The following is a 25,767-nucleotide window of genomic DNA, read 5'->3' as shown; positions in this document are numbered from 1 at the left end:
GATATTATCTTTTACAAAAGCAAACAGTCATTCTGAAGAGACAACTTAGAAATAATAATAGAAATCCCCCAATTTTTTCCATTTGGTCAGCATTAAAGTAAAACAGTCTTCCTCGTATTATTAAGATAATAATCCAGAATCTTCATTTCTTTTCAAGCTGTTATGGCAATTAAAATTCATCTGAGCCTAAAGTGTGGTCTTTGATCTACATTTCTTTTAGCATGTTAATATTTTGGAACTTGTTAGCAAGGTTCATGAATAATTTAAGATGGCTGAAATTAGCATAGACGTTTGCCAATACACAGAGAAAAACAACACAATCCCCAGTACTGTGCTCTCTGAGGCTAATCTTTACAACAAAAGCAGACTCACCCTTGGGAGGTGCTTTGCTACAGATTTCATTTAAGGAGGAATACATAGCAAGTGGAGTGCTCAGCTGAATTGCACTGGGGTGCATTTTCATTAGTCTCTGGGTCTAGAAGAGAGGAGCTTGAGTGGCTTCTGTCTGAGACAAGACAGTCTACTAATATCTTCCAAATCCCTTCGCAGAGAAAAATCAATCTCATCTAATATCTGAGAACCTCTAAAGCCCTTTTCTCATTTGCAGTTGCTTCATCAAGACTGCAGAGGTTAGACAACTCCACTGTTCGCACATACTCATGTTGACAAGTCACTCAAAGGAGGCAGCACTGACCTGCTGTGAGTAGTTTCTCTTGGCTGACCAACAACAAACCAGCAGAAAGATGGGATTCACAGGGTCCAGTCAATATAGTCTGTGCCCTTTGGTACAGTCTAGTATACCATGTAGAGGTGACCACCCCCTCGAAGAATAGCATTTCCTAGTGTTACTTGTCTTCTGTGTTTGGTGGTCTGCCTGTTGAAGGTCTGTCACTCAGTATTCCTCATTAATGGGTTGCTAAGCGTATTGCTGTCAGGGGCATTTTATTTTGACTCCATAAAGTTTGATTAGTAAGAGTCTGGCTTTGAAAAAAATAAAACAGATCTCAAGTGCCTGTCTTGGAAGGAAGTCAAAATAGAGCACTAGAAAATTGTGTAAGTTCACAGCCAAATAGTGCAAGAGACAGGAAATTAAATGTGGATTGATATTAACAACAAAGTGAATATAAAAATATAGAAATCTCAACCTCTTATTTCCTGTCACTATGATTTATATTTGCTGAAATCAAGTATAAATTTTAAGAACCTGGGCAGTATAACAGAGAAACAAAAATTATATAGGAATTAGGAATAGAAAATTTCATAACCTTTGTTATATACATATAAGACATTTATGAGGAAATGCTAATCAGTTGGAAATATTGCTATATATAATAACATAATATGTAATAATATAATAAATAATATATAAATATATATAAAATAGATAACATGAACTTTTATATTAAAACTTTCATGTATGTAAAACTGGTTTCCTAGATTTATAAACTTTAAATGTGTGAAAAATACATTAACCTAAAATTTGGATACGCCAAACTATTCTGTCATATTCAATGAGCTGATATTTGAAAGGAAATATTTTTCAACTCTATTTGTTCCCAGGGATAGGAAAAGGCAATGGTCCTGGGCTATTTATTCATTACCTTGAATCAACATCTATGTACAACATATCATTGCTCTTGGGAAACTAACAAAGGAGTTGACATGCTGCCTTATTAAGAAAAGAGAAAACAGTAAAAGCACTCAGACAATTAATTTAATTTCTTAAAATGGCACAATAATATAAACATTTTGTGATACAAAATTTGGTATCATTAATCATGACCTACAATATATAATCATTTAGATAAATAAGAGACTTTGAAAAGTACTATTTATAACATCAAACATATAGCTTAATAATTTTCTCAGAAACTTAATAATTTACTACCTCATAAATGACTAATATGCTCAGTAGTGCTTGCTGCTTAGCTCTAGACTCATGAGTAGAAATTATCTTGAACTACTTGCAATTTTTTCTGCATGCTATTCTAGTTCATATTTTTTTTAGTTTTAATCATTAAATGGAATAAAAATATTAATAGAATAATCAAAGACAATCTTTATTTTTATTTTAGTGAGAAATTAAAATGGTTGTTATGAAAAATAAGCCTAAACATACTTTATATTTGCCTATTGTTCAGTAACAGTAATGTAATTTTTTTCCTTGTGATATCATGGCTGGAATCCATACTGCTTATATAGAGACATCAAAATATGCTATTTTATGTTATGTCATGATCAAATAAAAGCATCATTTTAAAAACTCTAAAATATATGAACTAGAATATGAATCTATCCTATGGAATATGCGAACTTCACCCAATTTAATAATTAGCAACCTAAAGATACTTCAGAAGGCATGCTGACATTTTATATGACTTAAAGTATATCCATATTTTCCCTGAAGTTGAACAAAGTCTACTTAATGCTCCTGAAAAAAATAAATAAGTAAATAAGCAAGTGGAGAATAGTAAATGTCATGCTATCTACTATAAATTACAATCTCTATACCGTGTCTTGCACTGGGGTTGTAGGACAGGCCTAGTCAAGCTGCATGGCGGTATATACCAGTGCTAAGGTGTGGGAGCCATGGGCTGGGAGCCGGCAGTGAACTCATGCTGTGTGTCCCTTTCAGATGTCATCTTTTCAGTCTACACGACCTAAAGTGCACTACCGGCTAAGAAGACAAACGGAGAAGCCTTTGTGAAGACTGAATTCTAAGGGAATAATATAAGTAATGGTTTACCAAACGTTAAATATGTGACTCTGGGGGGAGTTGGGTCTTGATTTTGATTAGTTTACTATGATTGTAATAAAATGCTTAAGTCATCTGATATAAGGGCATCATCCACGTCATAACTTCTGTACGTCTGATGCCTTTATGAGATGGAACCACCTGTCTTTTTTCATGTTGTAATATAATAGGCATTTATGTATTACTGTGTATCATTTCTTTTTAAATGTGTAAGTCTTCTGTAAATGGATATAAATATGATTTTTTTAAAAAAATAAAATATATGGTTCATGGAGTCTCGAGTGCAAACATTAAACAATTCCAAGTACTGTTTGTATTTTACCATTCCACCATTTATACGGTTTTTGAATTGTAACAGTCAATCAATATGTTCCTTAGAAGTGTGTTTCCTGCTTCAACATGCTTCAAGTCTGTTTAACCTTAAAGCTGAACACCTGCCTCTGATCATGGGATTTAACCTGGAGCCCAAAATGACCTTTCAAGGCAATCAGGGATGTGATACCCCCTCTCTCTCTCCTTACAGAAGCACTGTGATGGCTCAACCTGTTTCAAAAGAAAACAAAGCCAAACTGTTTACAAGAGTCAAATGCAATGATTTTAACAATTTATATTACAGAAACCATTACCTAATCTTGTTGCCTGTGGACCAAGAAACACACACACACACACACACACACACACACACACGAAACACACACACACACGAAACACACATACACACAAACCACAAACACATGCATACACACACACACACACACACACACACACTTTATTAACAACTACATGTTCATTCAAATACCCTGAACTTCCAGCCAACACTGGACAGTGAATGTCAACCATTGTAGAGTCTGGGGTCCATTTCCACTGGGGAGTGGGGTGGAGGGCTAGAACCCCATAACCCACCCCCTTTTTAAAATCACTGTTAACAGGGCATTAGCCAGACTCAAGTCTGTTATTACAAGCCTTTAGCTGAAGTAACCCTTTTTTTGTGACTTCCCTGAATTCACTTTTCATCAGAGGAAATAAAGACAGAATGATTAACGTATATAGTGTATAAAAAGTAAAGATGAGTAATCTCTTCATTGTGGCTTTATTGGGTGGTGTCATTGTTGTTTATTCTTTATTGATATGGGAGATTTCAAAGTGAAACCTATTTAATAATACCATTGATCTAACTGCTGTTTTCCTGCTGCTTGGCCTTATTAAACGCAAGACCCGTCATTAGTAATTTTTTTTTTGTATTTTAATTCGTTATATTTGCACGTACATTTGTTTCAATGTCTATTTTTGTTGATCAGATTCAATCAAAAGGTAATGGTAACAGAAACCCTCTCCATTATCAATAAAAAAATGCCTCCAGTTTTCTGCTTAAGCTTTGTTTTCTAGTAGCATAACATTTAATGATTTATTTCAATGACAAAGAAATTGATTCAACGATTTCTAATGCAATTTTATTCAAAATCGAGTCTGCCACTAGAGGGTGTTCTACACCAGCTGATAGAGGTGGTTTTGATTAAAAAAAAAAAGTTGCTTGAGTAAAAACAATGTGAATGAACATTTGAGACTCCCAATTCATCAAAAAGAAGTAGAAGAAAGATTTATACTCATATTTATATGCCTGTGTGATGAACAGTTTTGCATAGCTGTGATGAAATCCTGGTGATAATTAACTTATAAGGAAGAACATTTTATTTTGTCCCATAGCATTTGATGTTCCATCCCAAGAACCAGCAGTCTGCATGCTTTGGGATAGAAGTATATGGTCCAGAGCCTGTGCTAGGGAAATCTGCTCATCTCATTGACACAAGAAATAAGGCAGATCCTGCTGCTAGAGCCACTTAAGAGGGAACATTTCAGTGACCCAGACCCTTTGCACCAGCATTACCCTGGCCAAGCATTCAGCACAGAAGCTTTTGGAGAATAATCAATATCCAATTACATAAACCACTCACGCCATCACCAAAAGCAGTCTCTTCTTTTTAGAAATTACATAAAAAATACTGATGATCTGTAATAGGTCCTAAGAGTGTGATACAAAGTATCAAACTACTTTCCTCCAGAATTATGTAAAATATGCTTTAATGTATGAGAAAAATTTTGTCAGCTATATTTCTGGGTGTTTTAGGTTTGGTTTTGGTTTTTCCCTTTAACCATCAATGTTAGGAATTCAAACACTTTACAACATCAGACCAAGCCCTTTCAAATACAACTTTATATAAGTAAAACAACCTTTTGGTGTACAAAATAAGTTTCACTTTTAGCTAGTTAGTGTATTTTTATGGGGAAAAATAAATTGTCACACTCTTTAAACATTAAAGGTACTTTTATTTTCATTTTTGCCAGTGTCTTAAAAAATTAAAAATTTCATAAAGTATGAGATCACAGAGATGTCATCAAGGTGAATTTATGTATGGTCACATTTCTTGGATTATGTCATTGCTATCAAAGACATTCAATTCAAAATATTTTTGTTGCAATATGACAAACAGAACAAAACAAAAACCTTATGGTAAGATTTTAAAATAGAAAGCAAATTCTCTCCCAAATTTTTAAGCAGTCTGATGACTTCATTTGAGCACCACAGCTGTGATCACTGCTTCTAGTCTGCAGGGGAGATGGATTTCCTCATTGAAACAAAACAAAACAGCTCCTTCCCATGTATAAGAAACTGTCTTTTAGTTTGTTTATTCATTTGTTTGTTTTTTCCATTTTATTTATTTATTTTTAAAGATTCTCTCTACTGGAAAATAGCCCATGCTTACTTGCTGATGTGTCCCTCCAGATCTGATAAAGAGGAAAGTCGACAAATGGTCCAAAGATGAAAATTTTGCTCAATTCTTAGATCTGCCTGAGTTTATAAGTGGCAAATAACAAAATGAAAAATTTAGTTAAAGTACCTGATTCATGTGGAGAGAATAGTGAACTGTATTTTAAAGCTAACATATTAAAAATTGTTGATTTGTAATCCCTACAGTTGAGATAATAGATAAAATGTAAATACACAATTCAAGAAACTCAAGAACTTCAAGTTAAAAAATGTCAGTTGGTTTAATTCAGAATACCAAAATAAGTAAAGATGATAAAAGTTACTGCTTTCAATGTTATCAATAAAGAAGGTAGTTTAATCAATATAATTTCCCTTTGAGAAGCCATTTATTATCCAATTTGCAGCCCAAAGTTGCCTAAAATGGATATGTGTGTATATGTGTGTATACATATATATGTATATATATATATATATATGTGTGTGTGTGTGTGTGTGTGTGTGTGTGTGTGTGTGTGTGTGTGTGTTTATAACAGGTAAGTTGTAATCTGTTAATTCTCACCTGTATTTGGACTTATCTGTTAGGACACAGACCAAAGAGGACTAATTGAGAACTTTATGTAAGATATGTATAACTTTTATGACCAGTAAATTCTAATATGTTGTTACTTAACTATATTTCATATATTTGGACACTTCTATGAGGACATTGTGCTCTTCATAATGTTTCCAAAATGCAAAAAAAAGGAAAATAAAGAAATTATTACAAGAACTGAGATTCAATGAACACAGTATGCTTTTTGAATTTAAATATATACTCTAAAATATAACTAGTTTCAAGTATTTCTACTCTAGTAAATGGATATATTTCTATAACTTATTAAAGGATTATTTCATTTTTTGAAAAAGTTTCATCATTTTATAGAAGTGTAGACAGAAATATATATTAGAGCATAATTTTTAGATGTTTTACCATTTGTTCAAATTAAAATTAAAACTTGCAAGCTTTAATTTTAAATGTTTGGGGTTCTCTTGAAAACCAGAGGCTCTCATAGTATGGTATAGCCTCTCTCCTGATCTGATAGGGATGCCCCCTTGATGGAACATAAGATGTCTAGTATTTAAAGCTTGTTCGTAAAATCACTTGTTGGAATATGCACCTCAAGAACCACCAGAAATTCACTGAGCACCAGCAGTATAGATCAGTGAACGCGTGCTTACATAACATGTATGAGGTTCTGGGTTCAACCTTTATAAGCAGAAAAAGTACTAATTTGGTGCTAACCCAAGCAACTATGAGTAAGAGGCAAGAGGACCAGGATTTATAAGAGGCCAATGTAAGAAACACATCCTTGTCAGAGAGAAAGAGAGAGAGAGAGAGAGAGAGAGAGAGAGAGAGAGAGAGAGACAGAGAGACACAGAGACAGAGAGACCGAGAGACAGAGCAAAAGAGAGAGGAGAAGAGAGAAGACTCATTGATATTGACATGGCCATGAAATTGTATTGACATTTGGCAGAAGATGAAAACTTTTAAATTTCTTATAATATCTTTCTTGCCATGCCTTTCCATTTGGAGGTAATCCCTTGATTCCATTGGAACATGAAGGCATCCAGATACAGAGTCAGCCATGACAGGGGATTCCAGAAGTCTTCATCTCTTCAAAATATTTGGTGGAAGGATATCGAGGTTCTCTACCAGATACATGCCTCTCCATACCCAGTAACATGCAACATAGAAGTGATGCTTGACCCTGGGGTCCTGTGTTACCAAGCAACCTATTCTGCCTTGATAATTAGCCCAAAATATGGTAGCCATCTTTAAAATATTAAACAACATTTGTATCTCCTCAATAACATTTTAAATTATATTCTGACTTTGATTTCAGTTTAAATTTTGATCAAAGTGTGGCTGATTCTTATCTCCAGAAAGTATGTTTATAGTACAGATACTTTCAATTAAAATGTGTTTGTAAAACACATGAATTTGGTAAAGCCATACACCAAAGTCATGTTCCTAAATACACTAGATAGCATATAATGATGCATATTACAGAAAAAGAGGTAATTGTGCAAACTGGCTCACGGGAAACACAAAGCATAGCCACTTTCAGGGGTCACTAGACTGACTTCACACTACAGCTCACATCTTAGTTGAGAAGGAATTTTTTCAAGTATTCATTTATAGAAAATAAATGACTTAAATCCAGCTAGAAAGTTAAGACAAAGTGATTGAAAGTAGCAAACAAACATCACACAGCCTGCTTCAGCACTTCTTCAATGTGACCAAAAATGCTGGGGTCCTCAATTGTAGGGGTTACCTGGAAATAAATAGGCAGTGTCAGATGAGTATCCCCCAGGAACGTCACTGCTACCTTGTACAGCACGCTTTGTTCTACTGCTCCTTTTTGTTGCTGTTTTTAACTTTATTTTGAATTTTTTTTCCTTGAGATAGGGCCTCATGTGGTACAGATTGGCTTCAAATGTCTTGGGTAGGAAAACTCAGCCGTGAGTTCCTTATCTGCCTGGCTTCACCTCTCAAAAGCTAAGTTTATAGGCACGTAGAATTTATGCCCCCCAATTATTTCATAAAACACCTGTGAAATAGAAAACTTCAAGCCAAATACTTGATCTTTTGGGATAGGGATGGAAAGAGTTTGTTTAGCAAAATTGTTGCTATTTCTAAATAATTCTCCAGAGTATTTATTTATTCTGAAAATTGCTTGGAAAGTTATTATTATTATTATTATTATCATTATCATTATTAATTATATAAAGTTTTTGATGTAATTATAGATGTCCATGCCAAAACCATGCCTTGACATTGAAATATATATGTGCTTGAATCAGTCTAAAGTTTCCAAAAATTATTCCTCTCAAAATGGCAAAAGTAATTAGAATTGATGTATTAGAACATTTCAGGCTTCTCAGGTGCCTCACTTGCTCATCGTGGATGGCCATTAGTGACTGAAATCAAGCAACGTGTGCATGTAGTTCAAAGGAATGAATTTCTGCAAGTCTGTTTGAAATTTACAAAACTGCTGAAAGCAAAGTTCACAAAACAGTTCCTATGATTAAAGCACGTAATTTTTAACCAATATTTCTTTCTCTGGTCTGGTGTAGATAAAATTCATGATTGAAAATCCTTAATCTAATAGTGCTTTTCTGGTGCCAAAGACATTGCGAAGATTATTGAATGACTCAGCATTATAGATTCTGAATCATTTACCTTATAAGGCTTGCCATTGACCAGGGCAGACAGTGTAGATCGTGGAATTTTGCCAGACCTGGTTTTGGGCAACTGTTTGACGAAAACTGCATTTCGAAAAGCAGCCACGGGGCCAATGCTTTGCCTAACATGTTTCACAATCTCTTCCAAAACTTGTTCTTCTGTTGCATTTATGTCTAGGGAGAAAGTTGAGCTGTTAAGCACCAGATTAATGCCACTCGTTCAGGGCCAAACAGTAAGTGATAACAAACGTGTCTCACCTTTCTTCAACACACAGAGTGCTAAAGGGACATGGCCTTTCAAGGGGTCTTCCTTGCCAACCACAGCACAGTCAGCCACAGTGCCGTGTGAAAGGACTGACTGTAACGAGAAAAGACATGCTGTTAGATGACATATATGCTTATAATCTTAACACATAAGAAAAAAATCACGAAATTCAGAGCTGCTGTCCAGAAATTCCCAACTGGTTCATGTCACAGCATCTGAACAGTTAGGATTCCTATGGTTGTTACTAAGGCCTGATGGTGACAAAGAGAAATTGCTTAGCTTACCCAGAAAAGAAATAGCTTGTTGCTTCTTCTTAATTACTTATTAAAGAAATCAAAGAACCTGCCGTGGGTACCACAAGTAAACAAATCACAAAGGCCTTCTGGAATAGGAAGCCTTGAATGCATCTGACTTCATTTCAGGGCTGCCTACCTAATAAGGATGTCCCATAATGAAGAAGTAGATTTATTTTTGAGGAATAAACACAGTATTCTATTCAATGGATTGTCCTTCCACCTAGAGAGCATTTTCCAGCACTTAAGGGAGGTTTGCTATAAAGAGCAGTCCTGATATAGATTATCACCACTATAGGGAATAATTTCTTCCTTCCTTCCTTCCTTCCTTCCTTCCTTCCTTCCTTCCTTCCTTCCTTCCTTCCTTCCTTCCTTCCTTCCTTCCTTCTTTCCTTTCTAATATAAGGTTTCACTATGCTGCCCTGGCTGTCCTGCAGCTTATTCAGTTGAGCAGACTGGCCTTGAACTCCGAGATCTGGCTGCTTCTGCCTCTTGAGTGCTAGGATTAAAGGCATGCACCATCACATATAATGGTACCCTAAGCTCTCTACTTTATACAGAACAATACAGCTATCTCGCTAGGATCACAGATTGGTCTACCACAGGAAAGATACATGCCTGTGATTCAATGATCTGCTAAGGTAGGGCTTATAAAATTGCATGTGTCTTACTTCCATGTCCTCCTCTGAAATTGATGTATATTTCAGCCTTTTCAAATGTCTAACAAGAGAGATCAGTCAATATTCTAAATACAAAGCTCATTCTCTAGAGCTTTTTCTATATTCTATTCATTAATTCGACAAATATTGGGTGTTCTGTAAACCACAGTGTTAATGTAGGAAGCTCAGGGAGGAGCAAAGTTACATAGAGTATGGAGCCCAGTCTACCAGGGAAGACACATGCTTGCTTTTTAAATGAAAGGCTTCCAAGGAAACGTGTTATCTAAATGCGAGACACACCCAAGGACATCATTCCTTAGCAGATGACAATAAGAAGATATGGGTAGATGTTTACCACTTATGGAGGAAGGGACACAAGAAAATCCCAGCAAAACTAGACAATAAGCATTCAGAGGAGAAAGAAGTGGGTGAGGCAAGAGAGCAGAGAAAGACAATGGTGGCAGTAGATTTAGGAGCCAAATGGGAGGTGCTTTAAACTGTTATTTTAGAAACACTAGGAAAGAATGTGGCAACTTCAGGAAGAGGTGACACAAGGTCAGAATTAATCTTAAAAGTGTATATTTTCTGTATCCATAAAATGATAATAAAACATGCAGATAGTAGAAACTTGCCATATAGATTGTGCCCTCAGATATATACAACTTCTGTGACTCACCAGCACCAAAGTGGTATATTTGTTACTAAAAAAAAAAGAACTAATATTGCACATTGCCATTCCTCTCATCCACAGTCTACATACTTGTGCATCTTTGCTGCAATCTACAGGTTTTAACAATATATGAGATGTGTCACCGCTGTACAATATATAGAATAGCCTGGCTCATTTAAAACTGCCCTGCCTGACTACCCATGCCCTCTTTTTGTGAACTCTTAGTAACAACAATCCTTTTGCTATCTCCAAATTCCCATATAATTAGAATCATACTGTATATGTTTTCAGATTGGCTTTTTATAGTAAAGAATAAATTTAGAGAAACAAACTTACTTTGATTTCAGATGGAGAATAGCAAACTATTGTGTATGTGTGGGGGGTAACTCTCTAAGATTATTATAAGAGCTGGGGTCATAGATATAAGCATGTATTAAGAAGAAAAACAGACATGTTATAATATTTTGGATCTGTGGTGTGAATAATCTAAACAAATTAAGGAAAACCCTGTAAAGTGGTCAGATGATGATTCAAGATTTTATCTAGAAATTGCTAGGCTTAGGAAAAAACACAAGAGAGATGTTCCCTTCAGATGCCTTGAAGATACCCAAGGAGAAGAGTTAATGGTATACAGGGATCTGAAAAGATTCCACGATCTGAATATCACATTTATATATGACCCATGCAAAGAGGACAATGGAAGTTGTAAACAAAGATCTTCTCTTTAGAAGAAAGTTGCAAGAATAAAGTTTGAAGGACATAGGAAACCCCAACATCTAATGGAGATACAGAGTGGGAGAGGTGGAGGAGGAGGGGGAGAAGAAGAGGGAGAGGGAGAGGGAGGGCAAGGAAAAGGGGAAGAGAGAGGGAGAGGGAGAAAGAGAGGGAGGGAAGAGAGGAAGAGAGAGAAAGAGAGGGAGAGAGAGAGAGGGAGAGGGGGAGAGGGAGAGGGAGAGAGAGGGAAAGAGAGAGAGGGAGAGGGAGGGGGAGGGGGATGGGGAGGGGGAGGGAGAAGCAACTGGCAAAGAAGAATAAAAAGCCAGAAAGACCAAGTAAAACAAAAGACAACAGAATTAGGAGTGTGCCACCTTTAAGATCCAAGTGGTTTTTTTTTGTTGTTGTTGTTTGTTGATGTTACTGTTTTAATATTTTCTTTTATGAGGCCATAATGAAACTGCATTTTCTTTTTTCAAAATGCTCAGAATAATCCAGATAAACAAAATCATTTGGTACAGATCCAATGTGTGACCTCACATGGTCCTGCTTGGATATACAAGTCATGACTACATCACTTCGTTGAACTCCTGGATTGTAAGAATTTCCATGCACACAGCTGAGAATAATTCATGCTGAATTAGTGCTTTAAGAAAGGATTTCATTCTCTGTCTGTAGATATTCCAAACATTTTTTAGAATTTTTTAAAATCCATTTATTGAAAATATAGACATAATTTAGTGCCTGATTTTCCTAGGTAGTTACTCTAGGTGGTTGCAAGTCTTTACAATATAATGCTTACCGAGAGTAAGTGACATATATATTTGTTAGGATAGTGTCTATTTGATTGGAGGAATGAAGAATGGCTATTTTACTTAGTTATCTAGAGTTAATTGCCATCAACAATGTGTTCAATAGTACCCCAAGCCTCTGCAACCTAGTTTGTAAAATGTTAATGTGCTCTATGCAAAGGACATTATTGAATACTTCTTTCAGGTATTTGGTTGTGCAACTAGTAAGACAATACATAAAACCAACTAGAAACATCAAAACGTCCCCATTGTACTTATTACCAATTACCATTCAGTTGTTTGGTTTTCCTATCATTAAGGAGATACAGGTTGAACGGGTTACAAAACTGCTGATTATTTTTGAAAGCAAAGGATAATTTGTGAATAAATCACACAGTTCCCTGGAATATAATATCACAGTGTTTTATTTCCCAGTAACTCATGTTAGCTATAAATAAAGTACATTATAACACTGGATAAAATATTATGTCATTCAACCATTCAATAGACACTTGAAAGGAAGAGGGGAGGCTATCTTAGTTGTTGTACTAATGGCATTTGCATGGCAAAGGATAGTTTAAAATGGACAATTTAAAAGAAAAGCATCAAAATGCATGCTGACAACATCTGAGATCAAGGAATCAATCAGAATCCCATGGGGAGGACAGTGAAAGCTCTGTGTGTGCATTACCTCCCCATGAAACCAACGAACCACTGGTAATGGACTTGCATTAGGGAGATAACGCAGGAGTATTACTTAAAAGACAACTCTCTTGGTAAATAACTGTCATTGCTGTTCCAAATATGGCCACTTTTCTGTAGGCCACTTTAATGAATTTATAAGATCCTAAGTCCTGAAGGAAATATACTCAAGTTTTGAAGGTACATTTTTTAAGAATTTTACATACGAGCAACATTAAACAGACTCAATAGGTTGCATTTATGTATTTATATTTCTACACACACACATATAATATATATAAGATAAATATGTATATATATTATTTATATATTATGGCTATGTGTAACAATAATAATCATAGAAATAGATGCCATGAATTTAAGAGAATTTAAGGGGGGAAGAAAGAAGTTAGAGTGGGTGTATTGAGAAAGCCAGAGGGCATAAAGGAAAGGGGGAATTATATAATTTTGGCTAAAATATTTTAATAATTATTTTAATGTTAAAAGAAATATTTCAAGTCAATCATTCTCTACGTCTTTCTGTGACAACTGCTGGTCTCTACAGCAGGAAAGAGAAGGATGCTTGTCCAGTTCCTCTGCCACTGGTATATTCTGGTGCATGCTTACAAAGGATCTTCATCACGAGTCTCAGGATAGACTCAGAAATGTCACTACTTCAATACAATAGTCATTTGACATTGTGGGGAACTGAAATTGGCACAGGTCTTTAGAGAGGTCACAGCACTACACAGCAATATAGTCTATTATCTTGGACTAACTCTTCCTAAAAATAACAAAATAGCTAACTTGAAAACAGTGGACTTGATCAGATTGACCTTTCCTGGGAGAAATGGACAAAGATCCTGTGCTTCCCAGGCATAGCTTTGACAGTGGATTCCGACACTGCCGGGATATTATTAGATCAACTACCAACCTGAAATTTTAGCTACAAATGAAGTTCGAGAGTCCACCGTCTTTCCCACAACTGCTGTGTACAGCGTAAGAGCAAGCTGAGAAAAAGGCCTCACGCTGACTCCTGCACACGCTGCCACACTAACCCTGAACTAGAGATGTTAAGCCATAGTTTTCGCAAGAATACTTTGAACTTTCTCCAAGTTTCTCAGTTATTTAGCTCTTTGCTAGGCTTTAAAAGATTAATCAGTGGTTAAAATAGATTTTATTACTACACAGTCACAGAAGGCTATTTCTTGTTCAGGGTTCTGCAAGAATAATGCCCTTTTAAATTTATAAAAACTATGGGACAGCTCCATTTTCTTTTACAAAGAATGGAAAGAACAGACTTTTCTCAAATATTTCTGACAGTAATTTTTCATAGACTATCTGCTCATTTCACGTTCATTAATTTAAAATCCTTTAAAATTTTTATTTAGCCTTCTGTACTGTCTGGTTTTGTGTGTCAACTCGACACAGGCTGGAGTTATCACAGAAAAGGGAGCTTCAGTTGAGGAAAGGCCTCCATGAGATCCAGCTGTAAGGCATTTTCTCAATTAGTGATCAAGGTGAGGAGGGCCCATTGTGGGTGGTGCCATCCCAGGACTGGTAGTCTTGGGTTCTATAAGAGAGCAGGCTGAGAAAGCCAGAGGAAGTAAGCCAGTAAGGAACATCCCTCCATGGCCTCTGCATCAGCTCCTGCTTCCTGACCTGCTTGAGTTCCAGTCCTGACTTCATTTGGTGGTGAACAGCAGTGTAGAAGTGTAAGCTGAATAAACCCTTTTCTCCCAAACAGTTGTGATGTTTTGTGCAGGAATAGAAACCATCACTAAGACAAGTTCTAGTTGGTTATCTAATACCAAATGCTCAGCCCTAAAATTTTATACACACAGCAATACTAAACAGACCATAAATATAAATTAAATATATATTTATGTATACTATAATTTTATTATTTTATACTCTATATAAGTATAACAAAAATAAATATATACAGAGATATTAATATATATACATAAAGATACATATTGATATATATGTATCAAGAGAAACAGATAACTAACAGAGAGATAAAAAAATAGATAAAGATTTACATGAGAAGAGGCTATGGATTTAAAAATGTTGTTTGAGAGGAGTTAAGAGGAGTAAAAGGAAAAAGGAACCAATAAAACTATATTTTAACTTAAGAATTTAAATAGCAAAAAATTAAAAGATTTACTTAGTAAGATTAAAAGTAATAATATTTTTACCCTATTAAAAACATTGATTCGTTATTCTATTCAACTGGATTTTTCAGTATACTCAGAACCTTGTATTCTTTTGAAACAAACTAAAACATAAATTTCTAGTTATTACAAATTGTGCAGGGACTGAGCCCAGAGCTCAGCGGGCCATGAGCTGGTGGTGGCAGTGGCGGTGTGCTCAATCTTTTCCTTTTTTTCTCTTAAAAGACAAGTAGCCTCCAGTTTTGGAAAAACTCTGGTTTAACTTATAAGATTTGGGTAATTCTTGTTTTTAAATTTGTCTTAATGGTATAAGGTTTTACATATCCTGACTATAGAGTTATAAATGTAGAGGCTGGTTTTGGCTAATGGCTTAGAGTTGCAGCCATTTAGACCACTAAGTTTGAGTGTTCGCTTGGGCAAGTAGGGAAGAGGCTAGAGGTGAGTCCCTGCCATGCAGGCCCTGGTCACTTTGATTCAGCCCCGGCTAGAGAGAGTCCAGAACTCTGCGGGCCACGAGCAGGTTGCCCAGGCGGCGCCGATGGCAGCCAGGCTTGGCAGCCAGGCTACAGCACCCGGTATTCCCAGGCAGTCTCCCATCCAAGTACTAACCAGGCCCGACCCTGCATAGCTTCCGAGATCAGATGAGATCGGGCGCGTTCAGGATGGTATGGTGCTAAGTGCTGCTTTAAAAAAAAAATGGGGATCCGACTACTTAATTAAAACCAAAGCATGAGTTTCTGGCCAAGAAAATATTTTGGCAAATTCATACAGATATGATTCAAAATACAATTCAAATATAGCCTTGCCTTATGTGAGGAGTGTTTTGTCTTTGCTTCAATCAAAGAAGCTGAGATCTTACATTTTTAATATATTTTATTTATAGAAATCTCTTTTGTTTTATAAAAATATTAGTTTATAAAAATGTTTTGATTATAGAAAAACAGGCCCTTGTTTTGGGGTTTTTAAAATTTTTTTAAATAAATAATTTTCAAAGACTATTAAAATAAGTTAATTGCCTAAGACATCTCTTTAAGCTTGCCACAGGAGAACTATTGATGTGGTGTTAAAATGTTATAGAGATATTTTAAAGAAATGTTTTAAGTGCCTAATAAAACGTTTATTCCTTGCTTCAAGCAGCAATCAAATTAATTATTATTAATGGTTGATCTATTACATGGCAAGCCTTTTTAGGCAAAATTAATAATTGTTATCCAAAAAAGTTGTTGCAATTTACTTTATATTTCTATATGTTCATCCCATAACTTATACATCAACTATGGGACTAATGTTTATATAACGTCTATTCCTTTAAGTTTTCCCTGCTTCAGCACTTGGGTGCTATAGCAATTATTTTTAAGATGTTAAAAATCAATCTTTTAATAATAGTAAATATATATAAAGTTCATGGTTTACAATTGCTTAAACTTGTTCTATTTTTAATACTGCTAATTCTTCATTTTTACAATTGTTTATACAAATATAATTCAAATTTCAAAGGATATGTTCTCTAAATTACTACCCTTTAGATATTTATATGCTAACCCAAAGGCTGGAGAGATAGCCATGGGTGCTGAGAGCTAGACTCCGATATTTTATGTTTATAAGCCTAGAGAGATAGCTCAGCCACTAAGGTCCTCATTCATGGAGCATGAGAGCTCAAATCCCAAAGACCACATGGTGGCTCCCAACCACCTGTGGTGAGATCTAACGCCCTCTTCTGGTGTGTCTGAAGACAACTACAATATACTTATTTATAATTTAATCTTTAAAAAGGTGCCTGGACAGTACCCCTTGGGTCAAGGCCCATAAAGTTTGTATCCCAAAGAGGGTATATAGAAACATTCAGATGTACAAGCACATTTATTATTTGTATCATCAAAAAGGTAATGGCTTAAAAAATAATTTTATATTTTTATGTACATCAAATTATAAAGATTTGTTCTTGATGTCCTCAATTTCTACTTCTACCACATAATGGTGTTAATTCTAGAGGACTTAATTAACTTTTACAGATAATTGATACTCATATTTCTAATTTAAAAAATCAAAATATGTGCATATAACTATGATTCATTTTAGGGCATTCTAGTAGCAACCACTCTAGCAAAAGGCAACTGAGAATGCTACGTTTATTTTCTATAGTTACATAGTTATTGCCTATGTTATGGTATATGCTTGGTGTTCCAACTTAGATTAGAACAAACATTGGAACTGGCCATTTAATAAAAAAAGGCTATTCATTTGAGATATCTTTGACAATTTGATTCTTTATTATCCTCTAAGATGACGTAATATAAAACATTTTTACAAAACAAAACAATATCTTCTTAAAAAAGAAAAACAGAGGGGAAATGGTATCTCCATACATATAATTTGAATTATGCATATATATTTTAAGGCATATATATATATTTAAGAAAATTATGCATATATATTTTTAAGAAAATTTTAAAATTTGGATGCCAAGGAAATCTTGTTAAATGTATATGGCTTCCTATCACTAGATATGCCAATACCTAGATGAGATAGAAGAATTCACTTATTGGCATTGCTGTTGTCCTCAAGATAGATTAATAATGTTTCTTAGATATGCATGAGGTTGTATTTCCCAATATGATCTTTATAGCTTCTGCATAAAAATACTCTTGAATTTCATAGGTGGCTCTTCTGAAGGAAGAGCTAGATATCTTATTTATAATCAACAAGTGGATATAGAAACACCTGGGCTCAGCTCAGTTAGAGCTGACAATGATATTAAATGTTTTTCAACTTATGAATTATATTTTTAATCCTTTTACAATTAGCTTGTATGTTGCAAAATTTGTCCTTTATTGGAAACCTATGGCATGTTTAATTTTAATACGCCATCAGGATCTTTGTTTTCACTATTGTAAAACAATGCCCTAACTGCCTTTCCTTATCTCCAGCTTCCCATTTAGGGGTGTATCTATGTGGCCTTATGCCCTATCATTTTTGACAAATGGATGTAACTCGCTATGCAAAAATTGGAAAAAAGATTTCTTTTCACTTCTCTACATTCAAGAGACACCTCTAAATGTAATTGATCATTGTTTACAAGCCTTTAATACCATGGGATTACCCAAGGTCATTAAGACAGACAATGGACTAGCCTACTCTGGTAAGAACTTTATCTTGTTTTGTAAATAATTTGTTATTAAATATAAAACTGGAATTCCTTATAAACCAATGGTCAAGGAATTGTCAAGCGTGCTCATCGCACCCTTAAAGACTGGCTTTTTAAAACAAAGAAGGGGAATCTATACCCCCCCCCCCCCAGGTCACCCAAAGCACACCTTGCTTTGGTTTTATTCATTTTAAATTTCCTGCAGACTGATGCTAATGGTCAATCTGCAGCGGACAGGCACTGGCACCCTACCAGTTCTAATTCCTATGCCATGGTTTATGGCGCGACCCTCTAACTAATACACGGAACGGCCCAGATCCCATTTAAGTCTGGGGCAGAGGGTCAGTTTGTATCTTTTCTCTCAAAAAGAAGATGGAGCCCGATGGCTGCCAGAAAGATTGGTATGGCAGGTAAATAGAGACCCTAAATCAGCTGGTAAGTATGACTAATTCAATAATGTTCTTAAGCCTACTTCTCCCATATTGAGAAGGTAGGCTGCTTTTCCTCTAGCCATTAATTTGCAAGCCAGGTTTTATTCCTGAGTTACTAATTTACAACCAAATTAAATACCATGGGCCCTCCAGAGAAACAGTCCAAGCAGTTTTTCCTTTTAATCTCTTATTTTGTGTTTCAAGCAGATATCTTTCAGTTACAGCACTTGAAGGTGGGCTGCTACAGCAATGGCTTCCAGGGCTCAAAGATGGGCGACTATGAAAGCCAGCCAACTCATATTCACAGGGCATTTACTTTACCAGTGGATCTCCACAAATGGATCTACATAGAACTCAGATCTATGCATGTTTGTTAATTAAAACAAACATGGGCACCAGTTATGAGGTGCGAGGCGAGGCACTGCAAGGGAAAAAGGAAATGTCCTGCTTCTGAGTTTCCCTGAAAGTAAGCCTGGCTGCATAGGGGTTGACGTTGAGAGACTGTCCTTTAAAATAATAAGGCAGTCTATTTCCCCTCCCCTGAAAAGGACGTCAATTAATATTTAAGGGGGTCGAGGCCTCTGCTTTCCCTCACTGGTCAACGCCCATTGTCTTTTGACGAATATAGTTATCCACTGGTTTTTCTTAAAATTAAAAAACAAAAAAGGAGGAATTGTGACTTCCCCCTGCCCACTGCTCTCAAGAATAGAAGGGAGGAATTGTGACTTCCCCCTGCCCACTGCTCTCAAGAATAGCAGCCAGCAACCTCACCACCCACCTCCTGAAGAACAAGAAGAACCGGTTTCCAGCCTTCAGGGGAGGGGCTTGGTCTGCCTTTGTTTCTTGGGAGAGAGGCATATTCATCAAAGATGTGTCTCTCCATGTAATTTCCTTGCAGCCTGTTCCTTACCCATCTTTCCTTCCAGAGAACCCACGATTAAGATGTGTGAGCTGGACTCAACAATAACCATTTAAAAACAAGTTAATAGTATAACACCACCAAAAGTCATATACTTTAGGGTGCATTATGAATTACGTCTTATTAAAACATGTCACAGTCTATTTCTAAAACTGTTAACATATGAACCTTCCTCACCCAAAACTTTAGAAACTAAATAATAAAATTGGATATGTTGGTAAGAGATACTAAAATCATTAGAGAGAACAATGCAGGCACACACTGTATATTAATTTTCTAAAAGATTTTATCAGGGAAATGCCAATAAGTCTGGGAGTCTACAGGAGCTTCCAAATTAAGGAAAGCAAGCCAGATATGAAATGAAGTGATTAGGTCTTATCATGCATAAATATTCAATAAAAGTTAATCACTTATTTATTTAAAGAGAGATGTTAGATTAACAGACTAAGAAATATTCTAAGAACATGTAACAATTTTTCTAATGGAAGTCAACAATATTGGTCCGTTCTTTTATTTTTCTACTTTATCTACTTGTTTCAGCTTGTCTAAACTCTGCTGTTGCACACAGTGGGAGGGATATCAGTAGAGACATAAAAATTCACAACATATAATTTAATACAACAACAGTTTTCATTCTAAAAGTAACAAAACTAAGAAAATCAGCAGATAAAAGCTATGTGAACAACGTCTTCAAGATATTTTGATTAGCTAGGTTGCAAACAGTACATATGAATTTTGATGCTAATCTAAAAGGAAGGAACAGAAACTAAACGTTCATGTGACCAGAACCACCAATTGACAACATTTTGAAATACTTGAAGCAAAAATATTTCTATGTCAGGTTATGAGAAAATGCTCCTGTTTAAAAATAAGATAATTATAATACAAAATGATGGTTGTATGTTCTGGGATATTTTATGATTTTTTTATTCAAAAATACCACACTGACACTAAAGGAAAAAGTTCAGTCATCAGCACAAGAAAAAGTAAGGTTTTTTTAATTTGGTGTGACATTGGGCAGGGCCATTACAGAGGATGAGCCTGCCAACTACATCAGAAGGTTGGGAATCTTCTGGTCCTGATTCACTCACTTGGTCATGTGAGCCAAAATGTTGTCCTTCATTGAATTGTTCTTTGTTTACTCCATGTAATAATAGAACTATTCTGGAGTTTTTGCTATAGGAAAAATTTGAATAACTAGAACAACTTTACTTTTCTATTTACAATGAACTGTGACAATTTAAAATACCTACAGGGCTTACAAAATACATATATTTTACATATATACAAATATATTTTACATGTATATAAATGGAAAAATTAAGGTAACTGCCAGGTTCTTTGGAGTTGTTCATCAAGCTCTCAGAAATCAACAACATATACATATTTCTTACTGTAAGTACAGTGCTTTAGAAGTTATGATTTAAAGCTGTTTTGCAAACTTAGTGTGAAATATAGTTGACTATGTTTTCTGTTTCCTCTTTTCTATGCTTGATTTTTATTTTTAATATTCAGTGGTGGGCTTAGAAGGAAAGTTTTACTGCTATTCTTGAATACTTTGCCAATGTGCACAGCCCTGCACCTTTCTGTTACTCCTAACCACACCTCCCTCTTCCCTCTTCTCATGGAAATATGTTTTTCCAAAATTTGGAAGTTCCAATAGTTATATACAAAAGAAATCCAAAAAAAAGTAAGCAAGGAAGCAAACAAAACAAAACAAAAATCAACAAACAAACAAACAAACCAATCAGCCAACAACAACAACAACAACAAAAATCTGCTCTGTCTTGTCAGAAGCCTGCAAGAAATAGTAGAGGAGCTTTGAAATAGGCTATCTTCCCTACTGAACCAGGTCCGATCCCTGACTGCAACACTTTCTATACTTAACACCAAGCGAACACAAAGTAAGCCGAATTCTCTCTCCTTTTTCCCTTCAGGATCAAACAGCACAACTGTATTAAGAGGAGTCTCTTTATACTAAAAACGTAAGAGAGACTCATGGTTAATTTCAGTCCCATCAGGATCTATCAAGACGCTAAGGATGGATCTTTGTGGACTTGTCCCGCTCTACTCCAGAAAGTGGCAAGATTCACACAGACCCCCATCTGTCCTCTCCCTATAGGTATTATACTTAAGGAGGGATGAAACCCCCGGTAACACAATGACAAAGTGAAGCATCAGCTTATCACACAGATTAGCTAGCTAGCATAGAACCAGAAATGAGAGTAAATAAAGGCTCGGCATTTGGATTTTGTAGTCTTAAAGTCAGAACTTTATCCTGGTGGCCAATCAAGGTACAAAGCGAAAATTTCGATGTTGATTGGGTGGGGGATGGGGATACACTCAAAAGTGAAGGCACAGGGCTGGTCACTGCAGGAAAACCACGAAGGCAAAAGGGAGAGACAATCACCCCGGCCTAGAAGGACACCTTTGAGGGCAAGAACAAGGGTAGAATATGGAGGAAAGCCGAGAACTTGGCGGAGAACTCTGCCCTCGGAACATCTGTGTTTCATGTCTAAGAGCAAAGGTGAAAGCCAGAGACAAAATCTCCGCATGCTTCGGGTACAGAATAAAGAAACGCACGACTTTGAAAGGCTTCAGAACTTTCTGTTCTTCTATGTAAACCATACATTCAAAAACCATAACTAAAGCAAAAGCAAACAAAAATAAAACTGGCCTTGCCACAGCCTAACCTGATGGGCTACATCTAAGTTAACCCAGAAATGGAGATAATTCTACCCCACTCTTACCACCTTTTTGGCTTTCACTACTCTCATGTAACTAGTGTTACATGGGAAATTTCATCCAGTTCCCCAAAAGCAGAAAAGCAAGCATAAGAACCTAAGATTAAAAAAAGAAACTACACAGACAATATGAGTGTATGCACACAATACTACATTACCTAAGACCAAAAAAATCTATGCAACATAGCAGAGCACTTAAAAGTTTAGAAGAGTCTGTAATATCTGCATTTACTATCAATGAGTATTTGTAAACTACATTAAAAAATATACCCTATCTTCCATGGCTAAACATTACATGTTTGACTATGGATCTGACAAAATTGTTCACCAAATATATTATGTAAACATAAAATATTAAAGCAATAAGGAAACACATAAAGCTTATGGGTTAGAACATCAAAGTCATTTAGATATACATTTTCCCAAGGCAACCAATAGATTTAATGGCTATTGATTTTTCTATAATAATCAACGTTGGTGAATGGATTTTTTCATGGCTAGAGAAGAGCTCATCATGTCTGCAAAAGCTGAAGAGCTGGAATCACTAAATTGATATTGAGAAAGAGCTTCACATGCAGAGATCATATTATTGGAGCCTAAGATACTCTTCAGGGCTGCAGTATCAACACAGCCTGGTACAGGAGACATGACCAACCCCTAGACTAATGATACAGATGGGATAAAACACCGACCACTCAAGTGTCATCAGCTGATTTGTGGCTGATGAGACAGTGAGCGCTTTTCAACCTTCCTAATGCTGGGACCCTTTAATATGGTTCCTCATGCTGTGCTGACACCCAACAATAAAATTATTTCCATTGCAACTTCATAGTTGTAATTTTGCTACCGTAATAAATAATAATGAAAATATCTCTGTTTTCTGGTGGCCTTAAGTGACCTCTGTGAAAGGGTTGTGACCCAAAAGTTGAGAACCACTGAGTTAAGGCCTTATCTTGGGCAAAGGAAAATGATATCGGATAAAAAGTAGTATCAAAAACACCAATTGTGCCACTTAAAACAAAACAAGCATATTTTTCAAGATGTTCTATGATTAGATATATCATGGCTAATAAGCATATGAAAATTCAACATTGTTGCTACCTTGATGAAAAAAAATCTAATGAATTACTATTATACACCTACTTGAATGGTTTAAAGACTAGTAACACAATCATGTTCTACAAAAGTTAAAAAGAAATACTTAACCTGAGCCGGGCGTGGTGGTGCACACCTGTAATCTCAGCACTTGGGAGGCAGAGGCAGGCGGATTTCTGAGTTCGAGGCTAGCCTGGTCTACAGAGTGAGTGAGTGAGTTCCAGGACAGCCAGGACTACACAGAGAAAAACCCTGTCTTGAAAAACCAAAAAAAAAAAAAAAAAAAAAAATACTTACCTGATATTGTCAATGGGTACACAAAATGTATATCTACTCAGGAAGAGTTTGGCACTTTATCATAAATGCATGTAGATATTCCATACAACCTGGTAAATATACTGTAAATATTTAGCCTACAGCAATAAAATGGTTCTTACCCAAGGAATCTAAAACTGAATGTTCAAGATTAGAAGAAAGTTTTTTTTTCAATAGATGAATAGATATATTAACTCATCAGGACATACAGAATCACAATTGTGGATGCCCACAGCAACTTCAATAGATTACCAACATATTAACCTATACCCCAGTCCCAAAGGTTGCTGTACTGTATTTATGTCATTAATATAAAATTTTACATTAGACATTATTTTAGGAGCAAAGAAAAATCCAGGGTTGCCAAGAGTTATGAGAATAATTCAGATACACTGCTGAAATTCTTTATGTCTTCTAATGATGGATGCAAGAATCTATACCAATATAAAAACTCAAATTTTATAGAGTGAAATATATTTGCACTATTTCTTTTAAAAGTTAAGTGGTAAAAGAACAATTTTGGCTTGGATACACCAGCGGCGGAGGCGGCAGCGGCAGCGGCAGCGGCAGCGGCAGCAGTGGCTGCTCCAGCTGAAGGGCCATCAGCAGTGGAACCAAGGCGTCACAGGGACCAGTTAGGCCCTGCGCCCACGACCACTGACCTTCGCTGACCAGCCGGGCAGCAAGCAGCTGCAGTTGTGCAGCGCCTTTCCTGCACGGAGGCCACTTCAGAACTCGGCCTCCCACCAGTCAGGAGAGGTGCATCCATCTTGGTTCCATACTCCACTCCACGGATCGGACTGAGGTACACAAACATAATCCGAGGCCAACACCACGGTGGTCTGAGCCCGACGGGCGTTGGCCTGCACCCAGGCCCTGGGCGGGTCGGGGGGGCCATCGGGGTGCCAACCCAGGCAGGAGGTTTTTTTGCCCAGGCCTGCGAGCACACCTCCGCCATTTTGCCTGCAGGACGACAGAGAGCTCAGGCGGGCAGACCTGTAACAGGCATAGCCTAAGGCTAACAAAGGGGGGGTCCAGGCCCCAAAAGGCACAGGACTGACCCCAAGAACTGGGCGGCTTGGTGGGCCATCTGTGAGTCAACCCGCCCAGGTGATTGTTAGCAAAGCAGACTCTCCCGGCGCTTTCAGGGAGCACGGGCACGCACACCCGCCATCCTAGTCACCTGGCAGACCCAATTAACAGTCAAAGCCGTAGGGGAACTTTGCTCGGACCTTGGCCTCCCAGGCTTTTGCCTGGACTCAGGGACTGGGCAGCCAGGCTAACCTTGTGTGCGACAGCCCGGTTGGCGGATCGGCTGCCCAGCGGAGTGAGCGGAACACAGGGGAGGTCACAGTAGCATACACCATCGGCACTCCCTGGGAGTGCACACGGGCTCCATCTGCTCCACAGACACAATCTGGGGCAAGGCCTCAGGCAGAAGCCCTTAGCTCTACTCTCTCCGCTTCCGGATCCAGATCACTCTGGGCAGCAGCATTACATCTCCAAGTCCTGCAAGTGGCTAGCTGGGCTTCCGGGCGGCCAGCTGGGAGAAGTCAGTGTGTTCCAGTGAATCCAGCGGGCCCCAGCGGGAGCCTTCGGGTGCCTGCTTTGGGATTGGAACAGCCTGGGCAGCAGCACACTGTCTACAAGCAGTGCAGGAGGTAAGCTGTGCACCAGAGGCCAACTGGGAAGGGGCAGCTTGCACTGGTGAGTCCAGCACTGAGAAGATAAACTAACACCAGTGAGAACTAGATGGCAAAAGGCAAACGCAGGAACGTCACTAACAGAAATCAAGGCAATATGGCAACATCTGAACCCAATTCTCCTCAACCAACATGTCCTGGATACCCCAGCACACCAGTAAAACAAGATTTGGATTTAAAAATCACTGGTCATGATGCTGGTACAGGAACACATGAAGGTCATACATAAAGAAATTCAGGAGAAAATGGATCAAAAGTTAGAAGCCCTTGCAAGGGAAACACAAAAATCATTGAAAGAAATCCAGGAGAATACAAAAGCCAACAAGGAGGAAATGCAAAAAACACTTAAAGAAATACAGGAGAACTTTGGTCAACAGGCTGAGGTCATGAAAGACGAAACACAAAAATCTCTTAAAGA

General features: G+C 36.9%; 2 protein-coding genes and 1 pseudogene across 2 annotated transcripts in view; 1 reads left to right on the top strand and 2 right to left on the bottom strand.

Annotated features, from left to right (window-relative positions):
• Positions 1 to 3,814, top strand: part of Ppfia2 (PTPRF interacting protein alpha 2) — a 457,537-nt gene extending 453,723 nt beyond the window's left edge. The window contains exons 29-30 of the mRNA XM_052165724.1: positions 608 to 699; positions 2,636 to 3,814. Of these exons, the coding sequence (XP_052021684.1) occupies positions 608 to 666 (59 nt within the window). The 3' untranslated portion in view covers positions 667 to 699; positions 2,636 to 3,814. The remainder of the gene's footprint in view (positions 1 to 607; positions 700 to 2,635) is intronic.
• A 1,268-nt stretch (positions 3,815 to 5,082) lies between these two features.
• Acss3 (acyl-CoA synthetase short chain family member 3) overlaps positions 5,083 to 25,767 on the bottom strand; it is a 209,998-nt gene continuing 189,313 nt past the window's right edge. The window contains exons 14-16 of the mRNA XM_052165757.1: positions 9,006 to 9,105; positions 8,746 to 8,921; positions 5,083 to 7,837 (exon numbers count right to left, since the gene is read on the bottom strand). Of these exons, the coding sequence (XP_052021717.1) occupies positions 7,769 to 7,837; positions 8,746 to 8,921; positions 9,006 to 9,105 (345 nt within the window). The 3' untranslated portion in view covers positions 5,083 to 7,768. The remainder of the gene's footprint in view (positions 7,838 to 8,745; positions 8,922 to 9,005; positions 9,106 to 25,767) is intronic.
• LOC127671357 (uncharacterized) lies at positions 15,558 to 15,676 on the bottom strand (annotated as a pseudogene).

Source organism: Apodemus sylvaticus, chromosome 20, assembly GCF_947179515.1.
Source record: "Apodemus sylvaticus chromosome 20, mApoSyl1.1, whole genome shotgun sequence".
Classification (NCBI taxonomy): Eukaryota; Metazoa; Chordata; class Mammalia; order Rodentia; family Muridae; genus Apodemus; species Apodemus sylvaticus.
This window is presented reverse-complemented; position numbering and strand designations above follow the sequence as displayed.